The sequence below is a fragment of the Danio rerio genome, chromosome 10 (assembly GCF_049306965.1).
Source record: "Danio rerio strain Tuebingen ecotype United States chromosome 10, GRCz12tu, whole genome shotgun sequence".
Classification (NCBI taxonomy): Eukaryota; Metazoa; Chordata; class Actinopteri; order Cypriniformes; family Danionidae; genus Danio; species Danio rerio.
This window is the reverse complement of record NC_133185.1, coordinates 24967501-24990438: the sequence shown is the minus strand read 5'-3', so window position 1 is coordinate 24990438 and position 22938 is coordinate 24967501. Positions and strand designations below refer to the sequence as shown.

General features: G+C 34.9%; 3 protein-coding genes across 3 annotated transcripts in view; 1 reads left to right on the top strand and 2 right to left on the bottom strand.

Annotated features, from left to right (window-relative positions):
* dmtn (dematin actin binding protein) overlaps positions 1 to 19024 on the bottom strand; it is a 39423-nt gene extending 20399 nt beyond the window's left edge. The window contains 1 exon segment of the mRNA NM_001201409.1: positions 18817 to 19024. The gene's annotated coding sequence lies outside the window, so the exon portion shown is untranslated.
* Positions 8108 to 22938, bottom strand: part of xpo7 (exportin 7) — a 49226-nt gene continuing 34395 nt past the window's right edge. The window contains exon 29 of the mRNA XM_073913741.1: positions 8108 to 8344. Coding sequence (XP_073769842.1) covers positions 8315 to 8344 — 30 coding nt within the window. The 3' untranslated portion in view covers positions 8108 to 8314. The remainder of the gene's footprint in view (positions 8345 to 22938) is intronic.
* Positions 20731 to 22938, top strand: part of pbdc1 (polysaccharide biosynthesis domain containing 1) — a 2744-nt gene continuing 536 nt past the window's right edge. The window contains 6 exon segments of the mRNA NM_001002704.2: positions 20731 to 20802; positions 21184 to 21249; positions 21346 to 21405; positions 21492 to 21632; positions 22317 to 22428; positions 22785 to 22938. The exon segment at positions 22785 to 22938 is cut by the window's right edge and continues 536 nt beyond it. Coding sequence (NP_001002704.1) covers positions 20773 to 20802; positions 21184 to 21249; positions 21346 to 21405; positions 21492 to 21632; positions 22317 to 22428; positions 22785 to 22897 — 522 coding nt within the window. The 5' untranslated portion in view covers positions 20731 to 20772 and the 3' untranslated portion in view covers positions 22898 to 22938.

Below are 22938 nucleotides of genomic sequence, written 5' to 3'. Positions count from 1 at the left end.
CACTCAGATCATTAGGATCAAGTAAGTTAGAAATTCCAAGAGTTCAGTCGAAGCAGGGTGAATTGGCCTTCAGCTACTACATCCCCGCTGCTGGAATCAGCTTCCAGAAATAATCAGATGTGCTCCAACATCAGGTACATTCAAATCAAGACTTAAAACACATCTGTTTAGCTGTGCCTTAACTGAATGAGCACTGTGCAAAAGATGATAACTGAAATGACAATCGCCTCCAAAACAACACTGTGAAACTGAATAGAGTTCACCTAAACTTCACATGAAAGCTGTTGTTTCTGGATGAAACAGTTCATTAGCAGACTGCATCACCAAAACAGTGCTGAAATTGAGTGTTAGCTGATCCATTTAATTTGCCTCCCACTCAGAGTGTTCAACACACACACACACACACACACACACACACACACACACACACACACACACACACACACACACACACACGCACACGCACACGCACACGCACACACACACACACACACAATCACTCATCACAAGGTTATTCCACTCTGCATATCATCTGCTTTTATAATGCAAAGCCACCATATCATTTCTCTTTAGTTATCGTGTCATTTTGTCCAGTAAAAGATGTTTACTTAACATCCAAATATATTGTTATATACAGTACTCAGCATATACAAGTACACCACTCACAAATCTCTCTTTTAAATTCATATTTTAATAGGAAGCTATGCAATATTATATGTGTGCATATACGTTAGATTTGTCAGTATTGAAGCCAAATCTGGAGCTTATCTAACAAAATAACTTACAGCCAAATTTATGTTATAGAACACATATTAAATACAAATATAAAAAGAGGAAAAATCAAAAGAAACAAAATAAATAAATAAATAAATAAATAAATAAATAAATAAATAAATAAATAAATGATAATAATAATAAAAATGAAACATTTTGTTAAAATTTTGTAGGTTGTATTTTTTTTATATTTTTGTTAAATTGAATAGTTTTATCTTTAAATTTCTAAATATGTTTGTGACTGAAGTATTATTTTAATAAATATATCTGTTTAATAAATCTGTTTTGTTTAAATGCACCAAAATACATTGCCTAAATCCACTGAGAAACGGATACAAATATTCATTTTCAAAATGTGGTTTACTCAATTATGCTGAACACTGTATATGTATACACCGTTAATGTTGTTCCAAAACAAATCGATTAGGTTAACTTAATTGCTTTCACAAATTTAAATGGATTGAACATAAACCAAATAAGTTGCCCCCAAAAACCCTCAAGAATTGTGCTGATATATCTCATTTCAAATTAGCAGTTTGATCAAGCAGAAAATAACAGCTATATTTAGCCATTAGACTGCTTTATATATTAGATTTATTACACTGTAAAACCCAAAAAGTTAAGATAACTCAAACCATTTGAGGAAACCGATTGCAACAAACCATTTGAGTTAAAAACCAATCTATATGAGCACTGCGAACTTACTCCATTTAAGTGTAAGTAATGAGATATTTAATTAACTCTTTACCTTCAACACGTGGTTCAAAACTCTTCAAATGAGTAGAATTAACTTTCAGTCAATTTTGAGATAACCACTCATTTCATTTGATAAAGTTGACTGTTGGGTTTTACAGTGTAGTGACTCAAGGCAACATAACAAATAAAAAAAAATTCAATATTTAGTTTTTTACATTTTTTAAATGAGTTGTGCATGCAATTGGTTTATAAATTAAATATAGCAACTATTAACAGTGATAATTATAAACTGTTTCACCAATTAGTTTTTTAGTTCACATTGATTTCAATAAACCATCATTTTTTTTAACAACAGACACCATTCTGTGATTCTTTTAACACCTGAATCGGCATGACACAATAACATCAGCCCAGCCAATAGCATGAGTTGGAGGAGGGACTATATTTGCCCTATCCCTCGAAGAATTGTTAGAAGCTGGTTCCAGTATGAAGAAATATAAAGGAGAGCAGTCATAGTATCTGTCCCGTCCCGTCTACAGAGTGGCCTAATGAAATGATGTCTTTATGAAACGAGACGGTCATTCAATAGACTCAGGGACGTCCTGTTCGTGTGGGGGAGGGGAAGTGACATCATGACTGCTCACCCAATTTCACCTTCACAGAGAGATGAGGATTTTATTGTCCACAGCATTTCTCAGACTGCAGCACTGAACTGCACTGCTTACAGATGTGCTAATTACTTTCAACAGCAATTTCAATTTCATATAAGGATAAGAGCTGAATATTTTATGAAAAGAGCTGATTAACACACTTTAAGCAGGGCACAAGCCTAAAGGCATTTTGAATCCATTTCCTTGCATTAAAATAGTCTACAAAAGATGCTCTATTGGCAAAAAAAAAAAAAAAAAAAAAAGTTAAAGTAATGAAGTTTGCTTGTGGTAATGCTAGAGGATTCTCGTTGTGGTTCGTTTTGACTATTTATGAGTTGCTTTAGGGAGAAACAAATGACAAAGAACATGGATAACACAACGTTTATGATTAAATTGCAAAAAGAAAAGTCTGGGTGTTGTTTCTCCTTGAAATTTAAAGAAAACATATATTGTATTTATATTAAAAAACAAGTGTAATATTTTACGACTTGAAGATGTATTGCATTATTGCATGAGTTTTCAACAATATTTTTATGGTGTTTATTTATATTTTCATCTTAGTTCCACACAAAACTACACAATATTCATTCATTTTCTTTTTGGCATAGTGCCTTTATTAATCTGGGGTCCCCACAGCAGAATGAACCACCAACTTAGCATATTTTTTTCACAGCAGATGCCCTTCCAGCTGCAACCCATCACTTGGAAACACCCATATACACACTACGGACAATTTAGCCTATATTCAGCTATACCATATCTTGCAAACAACATGCAAACTCCACACGGAAATGCCAACTGACTCTGCCGAGGCTCAAACCAGCATCCTTCTAGCTGAGAGGCGATCGTGCTACCCACTGCACAATATAATAATTGTAAAAGTACTTTAAATGTATTAGATTTATTAATAATTTAGATTTATATATAATCATACATCCATTTTCTTTTCGGCTTAGTCCCTTTATTAATCTGGGGTCGCCACTGCGGAATGAACCGCTAACTTATCCAGCACATTTATACACAGTGGATGCCCTTCCAGCCGCAACCCATCGCTGGGAAACATCCATTCACACACATTCACGCACACTCATACACTACAGACAATTCAGCTTACCCAATTCACCTGTACCTCATGTCTTTGGACTTGTGGGGGAAACCGGAGCATTTTATTTCTGCAATAAAGCATATACTCTTAAAATAAAATATTAATAAAAGTTAAAAAATAAAATGGAATAAAATAAATTAAAAATAGTAAATGGAAAAATAAAATAAAATATTTATATTAAAATACAAAATATATAACAATTATACCATTTTTAACCAGTACTATAAGATGTTTCATCGTAAAACAATACTAAAAAAATAAAAAATAAATAAATAAAAACTGAAGAATTTCAAAAATATTAAATACATTTTTAAATATAAATATACATTTGAACTTTTTTATTGTAAATTTCTTTGTTTATTCATACTTAAAATAGAATGATATAAATATTAAAATAGGATGATTTCCCATTTTAAAGTTACATAACAGGCCTGTGGGTTGACGCGGTGGCACATTAGGTAGTGCTGTCGCCTCACAGCAAGAAGGTCACTGTTTCGAGCCTCGGCTGGGTCAGTTGGCGTTTCTGTGTGGAGTTTGCATCCGGGTGCTCCAGTTTCCCCCACAGTCCAAAGACATACGTACAGGTGAACTGAGTAGGCTAAATTGTCCATAGTGTATGAGTGTGTATTGATGTTTCCCAGAGATGGGTTGCAGCTGGAAGCACATCTGCTGTGTAAAACATATGCTGGAAAAGTTGATCGTTCATTCCGCTGTGGCGACCCTAGATTAATAAAGAGACTAAGCCGAAAAGAAAATGAATAAATGAATGAATACCAGGCCCAAAGCTGGGAAGGGTTCGAAAGAAACATCCCTCATTGAAAAAGGTCCAGAATTTGTCCCATACATGAGCTCATTTGTCCTATTTTAACTGCTATGCCATCATGGTTAAAACAATCGAAAAAGGCTTCAAGACCAAGCAGGTTTCTCTGTTGGCTGTAGTGACTTCAGCTAATCAGTTCTGGCCAATGCTAACAAAGTTCAGCATCCAGCTGTGCAAGAAAACACCTTTATTGTTGAGCAAATCTTTTACAAGTGACTTTTATTCTAAATCTTGGAGCTTATTCTTGAAACAAAAAATGAATAAAAATGTGTGAAGCACCAAAAGCGGCCCATATTAAAATATATTTGAAAACAATTTTGGGAAAAATAGTCAAAAAGTGTGGTTATGATGACCATCTGATAAGCTAATTCAGAGTAGTGCTTAAAATGTCACTAAAATGCAGAATTTAATTTCTGTAATTATATAGAAAATGAGGCGTATAATTGCAAAAAGATCCATTTTGGGGGAAAAAAGAACCACTCTTTTCACCAAGCTGGCTATGGGCCTGTGTAATATATAAAAAAACATCAAAATATAATGAATATGGCAACATCTACTATGGTTTAATTAATTTTGGGTAACCCAGATCAGAAAATCACCCATAAACAGCATACTAAAGCTAAAAATGCGATTAGCATGTTTACCTAAAACAAAGCTCTAACAAAAGCAAAGGCAGTAAGACAGAAATCTGTTGTCGCACCAAACATCACAGTCGGTTTGTTTTCCTCCATCTCTCTCAGCCATAAAGCATCTGTCTGTGCCGGTTAGCAGGGTAAGCCATCAGCTCAGGTCAGGTTTAGTCTGGCGTGACGGTGCCTGTTTAAACTGACGTGATTGATCACCCTGAAGGTGCTCTACCATTTCAGATGAAGGACTCATGTGCATCAAGCCGTCTGCAATTCAGCTTCAATCTGGCTAAAAGGAGTCCCTGAGCTCCAGACACAAATAAAGCTTCATCGAGAGGCGACTGAAGACAATTAGCACATAATAATCACTTGACACGTGCGCGGATATTCAATTATACCATCTGTATGGAGATCTCACACATTGGATTGTGTTTATGCTGTGAAGTGTGCTTTAAAGGTAACCTCAAATTGGAGCCATTTGCTGTTTCTGCAGGAATCTGATCACAAATATCACCTCAAACGACAGCAGAGGCTGAGGCTCTGTTTACATCTGATATTCAGGATTCCCACTTTAAACCAAATGTCAAATTCCCTGACTTTCACTGACCAATAAGCTGAATCTCTGTGACCTGCAATGAATAGAGCAGTACATAAGAGTTGTGTAGAGCAGTGCCTCCAGAATTTTGTGCGGCGATGCAGTGGTGCAGTAGGTTATGCTGTTGCCTCACAGCAAGAAGGTAGCTGGTTCAAGCCTCAGTTAGTGTCAGTTGGCATTTCTGTGTGGAGTTTGCATGTTCTCCCCGCGTTCACATGGGATTCCTCCGGGTGCTCCGGTTTCCCTCACAGTCCAAAGATATGTGCTATAGGTGAATTGGGTAGGCTAAATTGTCCTTAGTGTATGTGTGTGAATGTGTGTGTATGGATGTTTTCCAGAGATGGGTTTCAGCTGGAAGGGCATCCGCTGCGTAAAACATATGCTGGATAAGTTGGTGGTTCATTCCGCTGTAGCAACCCTAGATTAAAAAAGGGACTAAGCCAAAAAGTAAATGAATGAATTTAATGCTGAATAGAGCAAAATTTTGAAACTGCTGCCGATTGTGGCCAGAAAGGACACGGTTTACTGTTTTATATTAATTTACATTATATTTGTGTATAGAAAGTTTATCTGGTGTCTGATAACTTGAGTCGTCATCAACATGACACTGCACTGTGATTTCTTTAGATGTGTGAACCGCTATAGATGCATCAAGCGACATTTTACGCAGCAATAATCTGCTTGAGCACAAAGCAGACAAACAACAGCCACAGAGAGTATTTTGACAGGTACCGCCAAGCTGCTGACAGCATTTGAATGCTGGTTGACAAGTGGGAAAGGAACAAAAGGGCAGTAATAAAACACTTGAAACAACCTGATGAAAAGGAGGTAATTTTAAAGGGCCATGACACCCTCCACTTTCAGTTAAAGTCTACTTCAGAATTTTTTCAAAAGATGCATGATTAATGGGCGTGGAGCTCCGCGAGCATCGTGCAGGAGTGGGCGTGGCCAGCAGGGAAGAAGGGGAGCGAACGAAGCTAGCTCACAAAATGAGACAAACCGTGAGGAGACGCATGAGTTTATAGTTTACAAAGTTAAAATGCAAAGAAATAAACAGTGATTTAATGCCCTGCTACATTTGTTATTCGTAATTTCATATACACTTAACCACAATTTATATAATTATAAAGATAAGTGTGTTCATGTAAACCGTATATATGGGGACTTCTCCCTCAATTCCCGGATCCAGCAGACTCAGTGCAGCAGGTCTCCTGACCTGTCTATTTTAACCATTAGCCCTGCTTGTAATCTGGAGGATTTAGGCAAACACAGCAGCACGGCGATGTGTCTGAATGTGAACGAACTCCTGATGAAAGTCAGCGTCCGCCATTCTCTAATTCTCGTGCTGCTCTCCCGACAAAAATGCTAGCAGCACACACACAGCTTTGCTGTATGATCGGCCCTGACAAGATCGCGTGGATCATGGAAACAAACGCATATGAGCCTTCATGAACGGCTAAATACTGTGTGCCCGTGGGTCCGTGACACAGCTCGGGCTTGACTCTGGCAGGTCTGGCAGGGCTCATGAATAATTAAGCAGCCGGCTCTTCTCATAGGATAAGAAAACTCCGCTATGAATAATAATGAGAAACCGACGCGTCATCGTTGCACTTGCAGTACTGCGCTGCGTCGCCGATTTTGATCCCGCCCCAAAAATCATTTTAAAACCGGAAGCTGAAATTAGCTGACAAAAGCTCAAAATTATCCAGTTTTCCCCACAATTAAAGCTGACAGGTGCTAACATTGTCTTAACTGATGCTCAACACACACAAATCTGTTAATATAAAAAAAAGTTATCCAGGGTGTCCTGAACCTTTAAATGACAAACAAAAATCCCATATATTCTATGACTTGAGGAAATAGCTAAATAATTCCCTGACTTTCAATGTCAGGCCTTTTAAACTTTCAAGATATTCCAGAAATGACATGACCAGTGGGAACCCTGGATATCAAGTGATTAGTTTATACAAATATAAAAATTCTATTATCAGTTGCTCACCCTTATGTCGTTTTAGACTTCAGAACACAAATTAAGATATTTTAGATGAACACCGGAAGCTCTCTGATCTTCTATATATAATACAGCAACAATCAGAAGTCCAAAAAAAAAAAACTTTGTCATAACATTTCATGTGACTTCAGTGTTTCAATTGTGATAATATGACCCTCTAATAACACAGTTGTGCAGCAAAAAAAAAAACAAAAAAAAAAAACTGTAAATACCACTTTGTTTACCAATGTCTTCCTCGTCAGGTCAGGGTTTGCGATCACTACTGTCAATTCAACATATTGTGATTAGAGTCAGTAGCACAATAGACGAGCGTTGTGTTGCCCATAGTAAATGTGTACCCTGATATGATGTAGAAGACATTGGTAAACAAAGTAGTTTTTTCAGTTTTTGGTGCACAAGAGTGTTCTTGGAGCTTCGTATGATTACTGATGAAGCACACGGAATATTTAGACAAAGTTTTTGGTTTCATTTCTGGACATTGAAAATCTTTTGACTGTTGCTGTTTATGGAGGGTCAGACTCGATTTCATTGAAAATATATTTATTTGTGTTGTGAAGATGAACTAATGTCTCAGAGGTTTGGAATGACACATGGATGAGTAATTAATAACAGTTTTAATTTTTGTTGCAACTAATCTTTCAAGATGCATTTTTTGATAATCCAATGATAATCCAATTGCAATCAGATGTCATTAAAGGTGTAAACAGACTCTGACACTTTTGACCACTTTTAGAGACATGTGAAAGCAAACTTTTCTCCTACTAGCCTCATACCGATTTTCATTCTGACCAACATTATAGGAGTTGTTGTTGATGTGTATCAGCCAGACATGGCCATCTGACATTGTAAGTTTGGCTTGAAGGCCAGTAAAGCATAATGTTTTCTTAGCAGTTCTAATGCTAACACAACTCCACAGTGTTAAGTGTAGTTTTGCGACTATCACAGCTTCTGCTCTCCATTGACTCTTTTCTTCAGTGGAATATTAAAGAGGATTTATGCAGAAATTATGGTCCTTTAATGATTCAATAATATGCAAGTCAGCTTCCAGCATTCTGAGAATCCAAAACCTATAAAGGCAACACATAATTAACATCAATCGCTATAGTTAACAACACTGAGCATTTAGTGACAGAAAGCTTACACTTCACTCTGCCATGTATGTGTTTGAACTGTTTGTCAAGATTGGAATGCATTGTAAAAAAAGTTTTGTTTCTTGCACAGACTGATTATTTCATAAGATCTAGGTGTATTATCAGGGGCCACAGCTGCTCATTTTGTTTGCCTTTTAAATGTGTTTTATTTTGCTCTCATATAGGGATGCAATGATTATAGATTTTGGCTGTACGATTAAAGTCTGAGGAATAATCAGTTTCATGGTTATCACGATTATTACGCATTCATTAATTTTAAAATGGTTCAGAAACTTTTGGTTTCACTGGTTTAAAAAAATCACATGAAGATTTTAAAATGTTATTTATTGCTACTCAGAAACCAAACAATTCAGCACAAAATAATAATAAAAAACTTTAATAATAATAAAAAAAAAAGTTTCTGGCATTTAAACATAAGCATAATTTTACAATTAAAATTATTGACAGAAAATAAATGAATAAATAAATACGAAAGAATAAATAAAAAAAGTATTTGTCTGATGTATCTAAGCTACATATTAGCTAAGTATTTCCCTTTTTAAGAGAACAAATGTAGTCAAAGGCTGCTGAACCTCTGTCTGAAAGGCTCTTTTGATCATCGACAATATGAATCTGTTTGGTATTTTCATTTTGTATTTATTTCTCTTTGGAGTAGAAATGTGTATATTTCTATACAAAGCATTACGCTGACTGGTCAGTTTTGTCACATGACTCGAGCCATTCTTTCAACTAGGTGCATGCGGAAAGCGTGAGCGCAGTGCATGGACCGCTACAAATATGTGTGCATAAATTGGAAATTAAGAAGACGGGATTTGTGAACAACCCTAAGTTAATAGCCTCAGCCATAGTTAAAATCATTTGTTGCAGCAGTTTTTTTTCTGTGCAGAAAAAAGGCCTTTACATGAAATCGGTTAATCGTTGCATCCCTACTCTCAAAACCTTTGTTATGGCTGGACATTGCTGGAAAAACCTGCCAACACAATAATTCATTTTTATGTTGTGTGTAGGATATTTTGCTGAGTTTTGCAGCAGGACAGTCTATACACACGGCTGTTTGACACTATTCTCTGCACCTACCAAGTCAGTAAAGGACCACAGACACCTGTATTGCCTAATGCGGAGGCTTTTTCCCATTCGACAAGCAATATCAAATTCCATTAAAACTACACTCTTTCAGCAGGTCATACTCGCATCCAATATCTCGTTTGTCACGGGCTGCATGCATGAAATGTTCCTCAATAAAAGTGAAAGTGCCAAACTGCAGTAAAAGTAGAACAATTTCAAATGAAACACCTGATATTACATGAAACTCCAGAGAAAAGATGGATAGCGCGATGCAATGACATTAATCAATCTATCTGCTTTCACATATAAAACAGTATCATAAAAGGAACATTCAAACAGAATCTCATGTAAACACCTTAATCATATTATTGTCTTTTTCAGATTAAGGCAAATAACTTAATTATTGATGTCCATGTAAACGTAGTCAATGATTGAGCAAGATGATTCTGTAGGGGAGTGAATCATGCATAAAAAACTGTTATTAAATTACAAGCAAAGATAGAGCAAAGATAAAAGTGAAATAAGTCTCACTTCTGAGGATTTTCTGAGGATTCTAACAGCATTAAGGTACAACATGTAAAATAACACTGAATCGTTTTCACTGCATAAATAATGAAATAAAAATTGCTACAAAAATGCTTTAAACTCTCTCAGAGACCTTAAAACACATGCAAATGACAAACTTTCACTCCATTATGGTTCAATTCAGCAGTGACTCCACAAATCTGAACTGTGCCTCCTCTAATTTTAACCCAACAATGCATAACCTGTGATGTAACTATTGCAGCTACATATATTGTAATATAAATGCTGAAACAATCAACTGTGCAGCCCTATAGCACAGATAGCATTGACTTGCATTGTATGAACCACTAAGAACCCCAGTTTCAGCTAAAAAAATCATCTTTAACGCTCTTCTGAAGAAAAAAAACACCCACATCAACGCCTACATCTTGGATGGCCAGAAGGTGAATAAATAAAAATAATAAGCAACCACAGAAACAGACAGTGGACTGCTGTTACTACACTTCACAATTGTAGGAAGAGATCTTCAGATCCATCTATTCTATTAGTATTAGTTGCTTCTTGTCACGGTCAAAAAACGTGCATATTACCACAAAACATCTCGATCAGCCATGCATGCACACAAACATTACCCTGTTAAAGACAGCATTAGTGTGTCAGAGCAGTATTAATGGCCTGCTTGAGGCATTACAGAAAACAGTGTGTGTTAATAAGGAAGTGAGGCTGTGCACTCATGAGATCCAGAAAATGCTCTTATCTCCATATATCAGAGAGACATGCGCGAGTGAGCAGAGAGGGAACATGCTTCTTATTTACTGCAAAGAAAGCATTCTGTTTGTGTCTGAAAACTAATAATCCCACTACATTTGAAGGATTTGAAGATATTTTACTGGCAAATGCTGATTAAGAGTATGTTAAGGACATTCAAATTTTAGAAACAAATTAAGAAGGGCTACTAGATTTTTGAATCTGAACCACAATATAAATAATCACTCATAATAAATTACTAGGTTTGATATGAGACAACTACAAAATGCTATATATCATATATTTAATTAAGTATTAAACTCCACAGTAATAGACGAAGTAATGTCTGAAGCCTGAATATCTGATAATTTTATTTTTTTCAAGTAAATTTCTGTTATTTTATGTATGTTTAGATATTTTAAAGACAGCGTTTTCTAAATAGGAAAATGTTTAACAACCCTTTAACTGCCTGCTATACCAAATGGTTGACCATATTTCAACAGTGTTAAATAATAACTGTTTAAATAATGGTTTACACTATGTAACTCAGAATACATCACACACTACACAGCTTTAATGGTTCACAAAGAAAATCAAACAAACATAATCCTGTTGCACTACTACACTTGATTTTGGTTTTATAGTAAAATGAAATTATTACATATTTACTATATTTAATGACACTTCAAAAAAATAAATGATTTAGTATTAAAAAAAATTATCTATTTTGATTATGTTTTTAAATAATTTGGTTTTACACTTCATATTTTCAGATTATTCATATATGCAATAATTCCGGTACTTTTAGCATAAACCAGCATATCTACCATTTGGTGGAGGCTGATATTTTAGAAATTATAGAATGTGTTGAAAAACATTAGGAGTTAAGAAATGCAATTTATTATTTTTTTTATAGTGGGGCAGTTAAAGGGTTCAGAAAAATGACATAACGAAGCAAACAGAGCACCTTCTCATGGCATTACTGCACTGTAATATATTATATGATCAAAGATTATATGATCAGTCATGACAGCATATGTTTTTAGTTTATTCTGACTTTTTAAATAAAAGTTAATCTTGTTCTACCTTAATTTTATAGGTTATTCAAGGAGTTTTAAGTCAGGTTAACATAATATAAGCTCAGTGGACTCATAAGGTTAATTTGATTCAGCTTAAAAATTTAAGGCAACCAGGATTTGTTTTACAGTGAACACACTTCCTAACATACAGTATGGTTGAAGACAAAATGATTAGCCCTCCTGTGAAATTTCAGTTCTTTTTCATATTTCTCAAGTGATCTTTAATGGAAAAAAGATTTAAATCATACGACTCAAAGTCATTTTCCGGAGGGCCGCAGCTCTGCACAGTTTTGCTCCAACCCTATCAAAAACAGATGATCCAAATAATCGATGAGTCATGAACATCTTCATTAGTTGGATCAGCTGTGTTTGATCAGGGTTGGAGCAAAACTGTGCAGAGCAACAGCCCTCCAGGAATTGACTTTGAGATTTATGATTTAAACATAACATAACAGTTTTAATATCTCATAATAACTCATTTCTTTTGTATTTGCCATGATGGCAGTACATACAATTTTAATACTAGTATTTACCTTAGATTGCAATTTAAAGAATTAACTGGGTTAATTAAGTTAACCAGGCAAATTAGGCTAATTAGGCATGTCATTGGACAATAGTGGTTTGTTGTGTAGACAATTAATATATATATATATATATATATATATATATATATATATATATATATATATATATATATATATATATATATATATATATATATATATATATATATAATAATGACGACCTTAGCTTTTTTTTACATTTAAAAATATATATTTTTTTCTTTATTCCATTCCAGATAAACTGAAACAAATAAGACTTTATTTCCAGAATAAAAAAAGGAAATACTGTGAGAATATCCTTGCCAAGTTAAACAAAACTTGGGAAACATTTTTAAAATAATTAATCTTCACAGGATGGCTAATCATTTTGCCTCCTAATGTATTTGTACATATACACTTGTAATCATGTACATATCCACTACACACATACATTTGTAATTATGTTCATATCCATCGGCACACTTCTGATTATTAATAGCAATCTGTACACATATTCATCTATTGTTAATCACTGTTCACAGCTAATACAACCTGTATATAATGTTCATAGTACATCAATCTGTAAATATTACCCTTAGTTTTTTTCTATAATTGCACTTTATAACCTATATAATACCTATTTCATGCACTTGATGCTATTGCACTCCTGTTTAGACCTAAACTGCATTTCGTTGCCTTGTACTTAATAAAGTTAATAATTTAAAATAAAGATGAATCAAATTTAATTTAATCTAATTAAGTGCATTTCAATTAATAATCATTTGAGGATTAAAACAATAATGGTTTTCTGAAAACTGTGAAAAATAACACATTTTGAATATAAACCATATGAATAGTAATATTATTAGTAATTTGGTTAGGGTTTTACCAAAGAAAACAAAACAAACAAGTGCTAATTGTAGTATGAAACAACTAACATATTAAATGTCTTGCTTATCTAAAAAAAACAACTTCATTAGGCCAAGCACCAGGAATCATTTAAAAATAATGATCATTAAAACAAGAAAACAGGCAGAAATAGCCTTAAAGGAAAGTCAGAAGTCAAAATAAGCCACAATACCAGGCTTCCACCTCCAGCTCCAGCCCTGTGATGAGGAGGAAATCCTACACTGAGAGACCCAGACTTCCTGTCATCCTGCTCACGTTCTCCCCAATCCTCATCTCGGTTTCTCTCTCTGTCTACATGCTAGCCTAGTTGAGCCACCCGCTCGTCTCTCCACCCAAACTGAAACGCACTTATCTCAGCAGACCAAGAGCAGCCAACGCCCAATCACACGTCACGAAGCTCCGTCTGCTGAGACTCTCCAAGCAGCGCTGATGGAGACGGGATCCATTACCTTGCTGCTCCACTGGGAGAGAGAGAGAGTGAAGTGACAGAGATTGTGTTTCTGCATGGATACCAACAGCCTGAGGAAGCTCTTTCTTGTTGGAACAATGACTTTACTGCACATCATGATTCAGAAAACAAGACCTTTCTATCAGTCACTTCTACACGTGGTCTGAAGGCGGCCATGTTTTCTTGCGTTTTTTCCGCTTGTTGTGTTATCGGGGTCATAAGCCTGGGGGTTTAGAGGCTAGTTGGTTTAGACTACAGTGCTGTGATCATCCTGGCAAGCGCAGAGACTGACTGCTGGATTTGCTCAATCAGATTAGTGTTATATTGATTAAACCTGCAATGCTTCTCAGTTGCTGGTCTTAGCCAATCAGCTGACGGCTAACTGAATGACAGGAGGAAACCGACAGTGGCCTGCTTTATTAGAAATGGGTTATTAAATGCTAAACATTACAGCCCATTTAGGCAGTCTTACGAGAGGAAATTGTTTTTAAAATGAGTTGAACAGACTTGCAATTTCAGAATGAAAAAGGAAAGTATACAATGAAGTTTGGAATAGTCCCAAAGCTGCAAGACCAGCCAGGAAAGAATATAGAACTGAGTAAAATAGATAGAATAGAAAATAATAAAACAAAATAGAGTAATACAATAGACAGAATAGAATCAAATAGAGTATAATAGAACAGACAGGAAAGAATATTAGAAATGAAATGGAGTATAATAGAATAGACAGGCAAGAATATGATATAATAGAGTATATTAGAACCGATAGAATAGATAAAACAAAGTATGGTAGAACAGACAGGAAGGAATACATTCATTCATTCATTTTCTTTTCAGCTTAGTCCCTTTATTAATCTGGGGTCTCCACAGACGAATGAACCGCCAACTTATCCAGCATACGTTTTATGCAGCGGATGCCCTTTCAGCTGCAACCCATCTCTGGGAAACATCCATACACATTCATTCACACACTCATACACTACAGACAATTTAGCCTACCCAATTCACCTGTACCGCATGTCTTTGGACTGTGGGGGAAACCGGAGCTCCCGGAGGAAACTCACGCGAACGTGGGGAGAACATGCACACTTGGCACAAAAACGCCAACTGACCCAGCTGAGGCTTGAACCAGCGACCTTCTTGCTGTGAAGCAACAGCACTACCTACTGCACCACTGCGTTGCCAGAAGGAATACAATAGAATAAAACAAAGTATAATAGAACAAACGAGAAAGAATAGAACATAATAAAGTATAATAGAACAGACAGAATAGAATAGAATAAAAATGAGTATAATAGAACAGACAAAAAATAATAGAATAAAACAAAAAAGTATAAAAGAACAGACAGAAAAGAATAGAATAGATTAGAATAAAATAGAGTATAATAGATTAAATACAGTATAATAGAACAGACAAGAAAGAATAGAATAAAACAAAGTATAATGGAATAGACAGGGAATAATAGAACAGAATATAAACAATAAAAGAGTATAACAGAAGAGACAGAAAAAAACGGAGTATAATTGAATAGACAGTAAAGAACTAAATTGAAACAAATAGAATTAAATACAGTATAATAGAATAGATAGGAAAGAATAAAACAATAAAGTAAATCAACAGACAGAAAAGAATAGAATAGTATAAAATAGAGTATAAGTCAAAAAAAGAACAAAATATAATATAATACACTTAAAAAAATGTTGTCTGCTAAATTTTTGCAACCAATTTATGTGTTGAATTTAAACAAATTAAATTTAGTAAAGTTCAACTAATTTATTTGTTTAACTTCAACACATATTAATTGGTTACAACCATTAGTAAATCCAGTGAATCATCTTTGAATATCTTTGAACATCTTTTTCAGTGCAGAACAGAGAAGACAGAATAGAATAGAATGGAAAAGAATACAATAAAAAAAGTCCTGTCCTGTTTTTAGAATACTGGAATCGAATAAAAAATTGGATAGGAATTAAGAGAATATGAGTAGTATAGCAGGAAACAAACCAGACAGCAAATAACAAAATCAAATTAAATAGATTAACTCTGTCCTAAACATTAAAATGAACAATACTGGAGGAATTAACAGAATATAGCAGAACATCATAGAATAGTCCAGCCTTAACTGTAAGAACAAATGGATGAGAATTGAACAGGAATATAAGAATATAAGCTACTCATGCTAGCATGAATACAATAAAAGAACACTAGAATAGAATAGAATGGAATAGAATAGAATAGAATAGAATAGAATAGAATAGAATAGAATAGAATGGAATGGAATGGAATGGAATGGAATGGAATGGAATAGAATAGAATAGAGATGAATATGGTGGGAAAAATAAAAATAATAAAATATGGGCATCAAGGTAGCGCAGTAGGTAGCACGATCACCTCACAGCAAGAAGGTTGCTGGTTCGAGCCCCAGCTGGGTCAGTTGGCATTTCTGTGTGGAGTTTGCATGTTTTCCAAGTGTTCGCGTGAGTTTCCTCCAGGTGCTCTGGTTTCCCCCACAGTCCAAAAAACATGCGCTATAGGTGAATTAGGTTGTCTAAATTGGTTGTAATGAATGTGTGTGAATGAGTGTGTATGGGTGTTTCCTACTGATGGGTTGCAGCTGGAAGAGTATCCGCTGCGTAAAACATATGCTGGATAAGTTGGCGGTTCATTCAGCAGTGGCGATCACGGATCAATAAAGGGACTATAAGCCGAAAAAGAAAATTAATGAATAATAAAATATGACCAAATAAAATAAAAGAAACAGCAATAGATCCAGACTAGAGAGGAATAGATCTAAAACAACCAGACATGAGAGATTAGAATATAAGCAAACAGAATAGCCCTGTACTAAAAAACACAGAATAGTATATGGGAGAATACAAATAAAATGGAAGAGGCAAGACTAGATCTAAGAGGAGATGGGTATAGATTTTGACTGAAAGATCAGAATGTAATATGACAGTATAGAATATGCAAGAATAGAACAGAATAGAGTACAGTATGGCAGAATATACGTATATTCTAATATAGAGTATGGCAGAAAAAAACAAACCAGACCAGACAATAGAACAGATGTCCAGCCTGTCTTAAACTGCAAAACTGAATAGAATTCATGATGTAAAATACAATAGAACAGAATAGAGCAGAATTTAATACAAAAAAGGATGTATAACGGAATATATATTATAAAGGAATAGATCTATATAGTTCGGGCAATAGAATACAAAACAACAGAAAATAATAGAATAAAATAGAACAGAAAAAGGGTGAGCCTTTTCTATTCAATTCCATTGCAATCATCCATGTCCTAAACCCCAAAATGGAATAGAATATGGTCTAAACAAGAAACAATAGAATAGAATAGAATGGAACAGAATGCAGTATGACAGAACAGATATGAAAATGAAATAAATCTATGTCAGGTAATAGAACATAATAGAATATATAGAACTTCTGCACTGATCATTTGTGCAAATCTGATCTAAATGCTACAGTGCAGGTTTGATGTTTATAATATCAAATGGAAGTTCAGGCTGTTTCAGAGATTCTTTACAGACCATCCACACCTGTTTCAGCACAGTCTCTCTCCAGTGTAATGTGGAATATTTAATGAACACTTAACAATATTTAGATAAAGGTGGAAAATACCAGCTGGGAATCTGACATGCGGGACTGAACAATCTCTACATCTAGACAATCAACATGAGACTCTTTTCTCTACATCTTACAGCCTTTTATCTGGTGACGTGACAGCCTTTTTACTGCCACCATCAGTGCTGTCAATTATCAGCGCGTTCATGTGGAAATATGACAGTCAATCACTTCTTTGATTGGTTTTTTGTGCAAGTAATCCTCTGATTAATATTTTGACAGATATAAGAATTAGAGCTGCTGATATTAGCCAAACAATGCTAATTTGCAGAAATAAAGTAAAATATAAAGCTTTGGTTAAATAATTACTGATATTTAGAGTTTACTTCTACTACTACTAATTATAATATTATTAATAATTATATTAATAATATTTCTATGCCAATCAAAGCTGCTGTTATTATAAATACAAACACTGATAATTTCCCCAAGAATGTCAATATTATACAAATAAAATCTATAAAAACTGGTTATAATAATTAATAATTAGTTTCAATATTATAATATTCTATATTATTAATATTCTTTACCATGTTTAAATGCTATTTTTCTAATACATTCCACTAATAAAAATGAGCAAAGTTAATGTTAGTAAAATTAGAATCTAATAAAATGTACAAATTTACCCAATAGTAATAAAATAAGTGTTCTTCAAAGAAAAATCCTGCAGGATTGAGGTATCCTTTAAGGAAGCAGTGGTTTCCTGTTGCTTTTGACAGGAAAACACTGAAGCAGCGGGGACGCGCAGCTGTTCGGGGGCGCGTCTTTAAGTGCTTGCCATAAGACGTTGTTGTTATCCTCTCCTTTGCCTTCGTTTCTTTCTCTATTTAATCCATTAATTGACTTTTCGTGACGTTAGCAGGGCACAATAAAAATATAATCCATTTATATATCAAGTAAAACGTCCATGATTGTAAATTTACAAATTAAGCTTTTAAAGTGTATTATGTTAAAAAGCTAATTCTGTGAATATTATTAAACGTATGACTCGAGTGCTGAATAATGCGTACAGGACAGTTAAAGGACAGGCCTATACAATCCACAAACCTTATTTGATGCCTTACGATTGTGTTTAAGGTTATATCAACATGGCCTAACCAAATAACATCTTTTATTTTCTAGTCGTGCCTTTAAAATCACAATCCGCCATTTCTCTCCTAATAAAACTGTAATTGTGATGTCCTCTAGAGATCGCGAGACTCATCTGTGCGTTAGAGAAGGACAAGTGTGTGATGCTGCTTCTGTAAACCACAACCTCTGCTGATGCTTACACGGCAAAATATTAACCGATACATCCATCAATACATCACACAACAGCCAAAAGATGACTGCAAATCCATACACGTCAATAATATCAACATACTGTATGATCCTTCACAGCATCTCGGCTGAAAAATAAGAGAAACGTGTCGTGCAAATCGTACCTCAGATTAAAGGCAGCGGTTTATTCAGTCCTTTCCGTGCGGGGATGCAGGATTTCAGCGCTTCTCTCTTAAACACTCATTCTGGGGCACTGCGTGGATTACTCGTACATTTGCTAGTGCCACATTGGCTGTGTCTCAAACACCCGTGTGCTGCCTACCTAGAGACCGCAGTTTTGGGCGTCATAATCGCTGTCGGCGTCAGCTGACTGGAAACGCGCCAATAAATGCGGCGGAGAGTTTTTGAGACGCGTCCATTGTGGAGGAAATGTGCGCCTGAAGCGGCTTTCAACAGTAAACGCTGATGTACTGAGAAACGCAGCCCTGCCGTCAAACGCACTCCCTCTGAAAAGTGCATCCAATAACTGAAATTGATTCATATTTTTAATGACAGAGTTATGACACTAATGAGAGCGACTGAGCGGAGTCTCATGAATGAAACCCTTCTAACACAAGAGATGTAGCTTGACTTTAAATACCGATGAGATTAAGTGAATTGTTTAATGTGTGGTTTAGTTGAAAACAATTTTGTTTTCCATGCTAATGTTTGTTTAAAACCCACCAAAAATGCTAATTTTAGGCTATAGTACAGTCAATGTTTTTATTTCACATTTATTTGTAAACCTAGTGTGTATTAAAATGGGTTTCACTTCTTGTTCCTGCTTTAATAATCAAATTATAATCATATTACGTTTTAATCAACCGTGGCCTTTCTTATGTAGACAATGCTAATGAAATTCTATAAAAGGGGCGCATTTTATGGGGTGTGTTTTTCGACATAGATTACCAGTAAACCAAACCAACTAGGCTACCCTAGATGGGACTGTCCTGTATTGGGCATTTATTTCTCTTTGGATGTGAACAGCGTGCATTATTATTTATGATTTTATAGGCATAGATATTTTAAAATGAACCCTCTTTCTGTGTTTGTTTTACATTGTTTAGACTTTGTCTTGTATTGTTTGCATTTAAACTTATTTTCTGGAAAACAACAACTTGAGTTTAAGATCAAGATACAATTTCTTAGCCTGACAATAAAAAAATAAAAAATAAAAATAAAAAAAGAGATGTACTAGTAATAACAAAGTGAATCTTGCTGTAAAGAAGCTGCAACTAAATAGAATAGGACTGGACAAGAATGAATACGACATGAAAAGAAAAAGATGTAGCCAATACCAGACAGAATAAAATAAAATACAAAATTTCACAAAAACCTAGCAGATTAGACTAGAAAAGAATTGGACAGAAGAAATATGACAGTTGCCTGCAAGGGGTATCTTGGCCAGACAGGAAAGAATAGAATAGAACATAGAAAAGAGTAGAATATATTAGAACATAGAAAAGAACAGAATAGAACATAGAATACAGCAAATGCCATACAGTAAATGAACAGAAATAGCTAAATAACTCAATAAATAAGTCGATGAGAATAGAAGAATAGAATAGTCCTGTCCTCGAATAGAATGTAGCAGGAACAAATCTAGTAAATGACTGAATAGAACAGTTTAAGAGAATTCATCAAGAAAAAAACAACATAAAACATCTGGTGCAGAGTAAATTTGATTTTACGTGGCTTATTCACTAGATGGTATGCTGTATAGATACAATATAGGCTAATTAGAACAAACGTGAGATCTTATTGTTGGAAAGTTACCGTTAGGCCTGACACATGACTGTAAACAAAAAATGAGACTTTCACAAAACTTGAGAGCTGTACCTGACCACTAGAGGGCGCAAAACACCATTTATTGTATTGTGTGCCTTCTTGTGTTCATGGTTTTATTATATAACGCCATATAAATACACTTTATTTCTTAAAGTCTTTTCGTTCTTTTTTATTTCCATGCCTTTCAGCTGATCTAAACAGCAAACCGAAAGAAAGCAAAACAAGACGTATTTAAATCATGTGACCTGTCGTCATGACGTGTTCGTAGCTCATCCGGGTCAAAAGTCGTCAGCATGGACACGGGAGATGTGCTCGCATCTCTGGTAAATAACGATTTATTTTAACTTATCAACAAACACAAAACACTGCAGAATAACGCGACAGGAGTACTTATTTAAATGTTTTCAGCGCACACACATTCATGGCTGTCTAGAGTCCAAATGGCTACATGTCAATCTAAGTTAGCTTGCATGCTAACAAGCATGTTTTGAGCGAATGGCAAAATAACGAAATTAATAAGGAATACGAGTGAATATCGCTAATTATTTACATTTATCCAAAGATAAAAGTGCTCATATTAGTCTTTAAAGTGCTTGACATCGTAATGTAAACCGTCCTGTCGTTGTTTTTCCTCCAATGCAATGGTTTTGCGCATTACTGTAGTGTTTAATTCTCCACTGGATGTAATATCTTTTAATAAACAGGGTGTAGAGGGAGCCACCGCGGCTGCGCATGCGCTCTCTCTTCCAGCTGAGGCCTATGGAAATGATGTGAGTTGGGATGTTTTGATATTTGCACGTTTTTATATACACACACTTTTTTTTAAAATCACCTTAAAATGCAATCTTTTTTTTCTCATCTTTCAGGCCCAGTTGGAGGTAATGTGGGCTATGAAAGCCTACAATCACGCTGAAGTTTACTTCAATGTAAGTGAACAAAATGCCACAACCTGTCCTGTTTTGATTGCTTCAGTGTATATCGTTTAGTAGACCTGTGGATTGTTTTTCTACAGCTTATTTCATCAGTTGATCCTAAATTTCTAAAACTAACTAAATCGGACGAGGAGATTTATACTAAATTTCGGGAAGCTTTTCCTGACCTCAATATTCAACTATTGGACCCGGAGCTGCTGAAGTCAGCAGAGGCTAAAGAGGTCTGTAGTATCACTCGCATGCATTTGGAGGTCAATAATTCTTATATGGGGCATTCTACCAGAAACGTACATTATTTGTCCCTGAAATAAAAACAAATACAGTGAATAAAAAGTATTTCATTTCTAAAGTTTCTAATATGGAATGGTTGCTGATTTCTGCGAGTTGTTCTGTGAAGGAATATGTCTTTCATTTGGTTCTCAGATTTTTCTTTCTTTAATAAAAACACTTCATACAAACACTGTCATTGTCCTTAGCTCAATTGAACCTACAGCTTTAATAGTTTTGTTATGCTAAAAATTGCAATTTAGAAATAAAATTCTTCAGAAATAGCAAGTTTAAGTTATTATTCACATCAATTGATTAAAAACATGAAATTATAAATAAATTCTATTTTACAATTGTCCTCATGTTTCTGTCAGTCCTGTCACATTTGCATTAATTTTAACAAAAAGCATGCAATACCCCTTCAAGGCTAAGACTTGAAGGTGACAAATTTGACGAAGAAGCCGACAGTGATCGGGGATGCATTCTATCATTGCATTGATTGATTTATTTTAAGGATGACAAGCTTGAGTCAGGCCCTGTCACATTTTATATAAGTGAAAATTTACGTTTCTGGTATATAGTCCCATATATGGTTAGGTTCTTATGGCTTAAGCTCTCTTTAATTGATTTTTTTCCAGAACTGGAGGCCCTTTTGTAACCAGTTTGAAGGTATTGTTGAGGACTTCAACTATGGTACACTACTACGTCTAGACTGTCAAAAGGACTACACTGAAGAGAACACAATATTTGGTATGTGATGTCAAATGTGCTGGATAAAATTAATATGACATTTATGATCACACTCACTAGAAGATATAGTAGAAAATGGCACTCTTGTTTGCGTGATTATTCAAGTCTTATATCTAACTAAAAGCAAAAACCCACACAGGGATATCACCTGAATTATAGGGTTATTCAAATACATTTCTTCACCCTGTGAATGCTTTGCTAAGTGAGTGACATGCTTGAAAATGTCTGCATGACCATTGTTAAAACAATCATTTGGATGTGATGGTAGACAAAAGACATTTCACAGCAGCTTCAAAGTTGGCCATATAGCTGAATTGGGAACCCTTAATAAATATTTTGCACTGTTTTCATTTCAGCAACCAGAATCCAGTTTTACGCCATTGAGATTGCCAGAAACAGAGAAGGCTACAATGACATTGTGCACAAAGCCAATTCAAAAACCAAACAACTGAAAAAAGACAAGAGTTAATCATGACTGCATGATCTTTAAAGTGGCCTTCTAGGTGTTGA